The 4992-nt window shown below is 43.6% G+C and overlaps 1 protein-coding gene across 1 annotated transcript in view; it reads right to left on the reverse strand.

Moving 5' to 3' along the window:
* The window catches only part of LOC119586374 (calpain-C-like), a gene marked incomplete at its 5' end in the record, with an annotated part of 17952 nt that overhangs the window by 1205 nt on the left and 11755 nt on the right, over positions 1-4992 (reverse strand). Inside the window, 13 exon segments of the mRNA XM_037935086.1 lie at positions 100-158; positions 296-412; positions 768-915; positions 1104-1162; positions 2044-2216; positions 2357-2475; positions 2633-2746; positions 2920-3014; positions 3334-3506; positions 3619-3791; positions 3928-4189; positions 4354-4494; positions 4725-4842. Of these exon segments, the coding sequence (XP_037791014.1) occupies positions 100-158; positions 296-412; positions 768-915; positions 1104-1162; positions 2044-2216; positions 2357-2475; positions 2633-2746; positions 2920-3014; positions 3334-3506; positions 3619-3791; positions 3928-4189; positions 4354-4494; positions 4725-4842 (1751 nt within the window).

The raw sequence follows: 4992 nt of genomic DNA on the forward strand, positions 1-4992 counted from the left end.
GAAGACAATTGGTCTTATCCATGAATTTGTGATAATTTAAACCTCAAGATCTTGCCTCAAAAGCCATGAAAGGAAACGAAAGCCATAAAGGAAACAAACCTCGCCCAAAGAGAATTTGATGGCGCCATTCTGTAGAGGGTCTCGCTTCTCAAAAATATCTGAAAAGTAAAAAATCATGGTGAAAAACAATTTTTCTGAAACAAATCTAATGTGAACCCAATACGTAAAACCATCATTTTAAAAATGCAAAAATAAAGAGTTGATTAATGATTGCAAAAAAGCGGGTGACACTCACTGAACGCAACTGAGAGATGGAGAACTGCACTGACAAAGTCCCCGAACCTTAATGTTCCGTCTTTCCTCATGTAGCGCAGCACCAGCGTGGATACAACCTCCGTGTTCAGTTGGAATCCTGACATGATAATAGGATATGATTATAATTTGAATCATGATCAAACATATTCCGACGGTTTGCAGTAACAGACCATAAAAGGTGTTGTCTACCCTTGCATCTGTAGTCTTTTCGAGTTTGTTTTTATATCTGTTTAGGTAGGTAATATTGCTTGCGTAATGTTATGCAAATAAAATAAATTGTTCTCCAAGTAACTGGAAATTACAACATCTAGACTGCAGTTCAGCAGACCGCGCACTGTAGTTGCCCCCAGAACGCCACATGACTTTTTTTTTTTATCAAAACCCCAGTTAAGACCCATTCCTTGGTTCCTTCCTTACCGCACGGAGGAAAACGAGAGTAAGAAAACACTGACCGACATCCTCCAGGGCATCTCGAAGTCTCTCGGCTTTCAGGATTCCAGTTCGCTCTTTCGTGTGGCTCTTGAAGGCATTCTGCCAGAATTTCAGACTCACCATCAAGTCTTTGAAGTCTGAGAATTTCAGTCTCCCTGTGGATGAACTCTGTACACATGTTAAGGAAGAAAACGGGTTCTTTGTGGAAGAATATAGCGTAGGGTTATTTATATTCCACATAAGTGACTTAAACAAAATACTGCTATAATAATAATCTTTCAGAAAATGTTGATTTTACAGTTATAGCTATAAAATATTCTGTCCTTATTAATGATTATCATGCAGAGAAAGGATACATCTAGAGCCAGGATGACTTGTCTGCAGATGTCAAGACTAGCACAGCTTTTGATGTAATCTGAAAAAGGACAAAAAAAAATATTAATATTAATTTATAAAAGCAGCAAGATATTCATCCCTACATATTACACTGCAAAGCAGAGTTGCATAAGTTGGTTATTATGAAGATCCAAGAAACATTAAAATATGTAAATCAATAGTTTACAATAATCAATTTATTGATAATCCATTATGGAATCTAAATTTGTATAATGCTTAAATAATATGGGCTTTTGAAGCCATATATCTGTATAGATATACATTTGTTATCGAGGCGTAGTTACGCTTGGTGATGATAATCATTCAGTAATCAATTAGTAGGTGGCGTTATGTATCTGGTAATTAAACAAGTTAGTGTCGTTAATTTTTTTGGTAACTGACAAAGCGGTGATGAGAATTATTTAACAGTTGGCAAATCACTTGATGACTGACAGCTTAATAATGATAGTTATTTGGTAGCAGATAGACTGAAGATAGTAATTATATGAATCCAATGATGTATTCAAGTGATCATACTCAATCTCTAAACCGTGTTTTCGCTTCAATGAAAAGGGGACCGAGCACTGGGCTACACACTGCAACAGCCATGTTTCCAAAACTATTAGAATAGTACACGCAATACTCATTTTTTAAATAATTTTTCGATATCCTTCCTCAACTTGTTTGAACTACAGATGATTACAGATGAGATGATATAGTATCTGCTCTACAGAAGCAACGGACACCAGTCCCTTCCTTGCCTTTATTCCCCTTAAATGCACATTACTGTAACCCCTCTCCCCATGGCAGAGTTATACGAATATACCTCTATATACCTCTGCACCGCACAAGAAACGCAGCCTATAAGATTAGGGAACCATGGCTAAACATGCACTCCTCTGCCTCTAAACTGGAACATACCATTGGGTAAGCAAGCCTCGAGCAGTTCGTGGAGTTCAAAAGCATTTACAGTGCGGTGTTCATCAGCCACCTGGAGGAACACGGCTTCGTACTGTTGCAGGCTCTTCCCATCCACTGAGCCTCGGGCCTTCAGCAGCGCCGGCTTTACTAAAGATGGGGCTGTGTCTACTAGCCTGGAAGTCAAAATCATTATCTTAAATAAGAGGCCTATGTCGCCTTTTTTATTTTTAAAGGAAAATTACTTACATAAACATGCTCTACTTTGATTTGAGTTTAAAAAGATAAGTGCCAATCCGACTCCGTAGGAACTTACTTGAGTTTAAGAGGCTTTGAGGAGAACACCCTCAGAGTGAAGGAAGATTCTTGCCCGGGTTCGAAGGTGGTCGGCAAAAGGATATATCCCCCTTGTTCCAACTGCACTCGCTCGCCCACCTGTCCGGATACTAACGCTTTACCTTCCTTCTCGTTATAACTTCTGTCGCCATCATTGCCAATTGCAGTACAGATAATCCCCAAAACATGTAGTTCAAGAGCTCTGGTATAATATTCAATAAAAGTAATATTCAGTAAAATGAAAGAAGCAACTAACCTGTCGGCTGTTGGTGTATTGCGAATTGACGAGTGATTTGTTTTTCTTGAAGAAAGCTTTGCTGATGGAGTCGAGGCCATTCTTGGACAGCGGGTAGGCTGTAAACCCTATTACCTGAAATCAGACGTTGAGTATATATTAATACATTAACACTATACTATATTTGTACTACAATTAAAAGCTTCCATTTGTTTCCATTCCTAATATTCTACAGAAATCTCCATTCCAAACATCCACTACTTCTATATTGTACTGCATGAAAAACATAAAGATGCATCGTGAAAAACCTTTGGCTCCATGACGGAATGTTGGTTCAGGGAAATGACGACTTCCTCCATGTCGCTGAGGATGAGGTGCAGCTGCGGGTTGATGTGGAAGGTGTCTGCGGGATAAAGCGGAGTGAGAGCAGGTTCTTTTCCCACTGATCTTCGGGAAGATTGCTATGTTCCATCTTTACTTTATGCCCTCCTTAATCTTTGAATAGATCCTCTATTTCTTGTAAGAATTAAGATGAGTCTACATACATAACGTTGTCTTTCCCAGTACTTTAAACCATAAGCCAAACGGATTTTGAAGTAACTACTTTCCTTTTTTGCGTCATTATTCTTAACATATTTCATTTTAACAAGTTAAAAAAGCGTTACTCTAGGCGCTTCCCCTTCCACCATCATTGCTCGCCCGCGCCAGGCCTCGCCCCTCACCTGCGTTGTTCCTGCACCCGCCCGCTGTCACGCCCTTGAGCCATGTGCCCTGGTACACGCGGGACGTCCAGGGCGTCTTGTGGCGCAGGGAGGGCTCGTCTCGTGACGTCTCCCCGTCTAGGTGGATCACTTCCAGCTGCGTGAACGTGCGCACGAAGTCACTATAGGACATCCTGTTGGGAAACAGATCAGATTTTGATGTGGTTCAGGATGTGGCGTCTGATCTGGTTGGTTTATTGGTATCTATGAGTTATGGATACCCTCCCGGCATAAGATGAAACTTACCAGAACTCGCCCTCCGGTGTAAGCTTGAGGTTGAGTCGGTCCCTCTCATGCTGGTGGACGTCGTCCCACTCCGGGGCGTCGCGCCCTCTCCAGCTGCCCAGGTACTCTCCGCTGGTTCCAAGGGGCGTCCTCAGTCGTACGAGACTCACCTGCTCCCCGCTGTACCGCTCAACCTGCAAGCGTCAGGGATGGTAAAAAGTGCAAGGGTAAATGTGCACAGGCATTGGGGGTGTGAAATAATATGGTAAGGGTGGAGCGACATATACATTTCCTTATGTCTATATATGTTGTGAAGACTATGACTGGTACCTTCTCTATGGCGTAGATGCGGTAGTTGACGCCCATGACGATGCCATTGGCTAGTTTTTCCGGCTGAATCTTGGACTGGCCATGGTTATGGCCAGTGACGACGGCGGTGACGATGGATGTGAGGTTGAGTAGTTTAGCCAGGAGCCGCCCACATGTCGTGGGGTCCGCCCGCAGGCTCACGCACTCCGCGACGCCGCCCGTGAAGTCCGACAGGCCGTCCAGGGATGTGCCATACTTCAGAGCCTCGTAGGACCCGTGGAGCCTAGAAGGAAGGGACTTTATTTATCAGACATAGTGCAGCAAAATCCACCTCAGGGCTTCGTTGGAGTTGTGAAGCCTGAAAGTGTGAGTCTTGACTTACGCTACTTGGAACAGTTGAGTCGCACAAAATAGGTCTCGTGAATTAACTTGCTTCGCAACACTCACTTTGCATAAGCCTTCTCCAAGAGTGCAGGCCAAAACTGGTTGGTTGATTGCGAGTGGACGAACACCAGTTTTCCGTTGACGGTGGGAAGTCTGTCGTCCACAAGCACCTCCCGCCACTCGCCGCACCACCACACACGGAATCTGTGGGCCAGAGGCATTTTATGGCTGCATTTAACGAATCCGATATGACAAGTTGAGTTTACACTGATACTGGCTCAATATACTGACATGACGAAGCAGGTGTAGTAAGAAATCCAGGCATCCTGGCGCTACGATGGTAGAACAAAGATGGAACGATTGCTGTTAAGACAACTTAGGTACAACAAGATCGGAGTGTCATTTCAGTATACCATTAAGCATTCCCGCCTCACCTAAATACACCACAGTAGCCGGCCTCGGGCTGAAAGTCCTGGTCGGCTGGCACCACCCTGTAGAAGAGGCCTTTCGTCAGGTGGAGGCATCCCAGGCACGACACGAACCACCTGTCACCTGTGGAGATGGCCTTCGTGAGACACTCAATTTTTAGTCGTCCCTCGTGGAAGAAAATGGGAAATTGATCTTTCTTCTTGATGATTTAGCAAGGGCGGAAAACCAGATACTCGACAGCCTCCCATCCAACAGACATGGAGTTTTGAAACA

The sequence above is a fragment of the Penaeus monodon genome, chromosome 21 (assembly GCF_015228065.2).
Source record: "Penaeus monodon isolate SGIC_2016 chromosome 21, NSTDA_Pmon_1, whole genome shotgun sequence".
NCBI classification, from domain to species: domain Eukaryota; kingdom Metazoa; phylum Arthropoda; class Malacostraca; order Decapoda; family Penaeidae; genus Penaeus; species Penaeus monodon.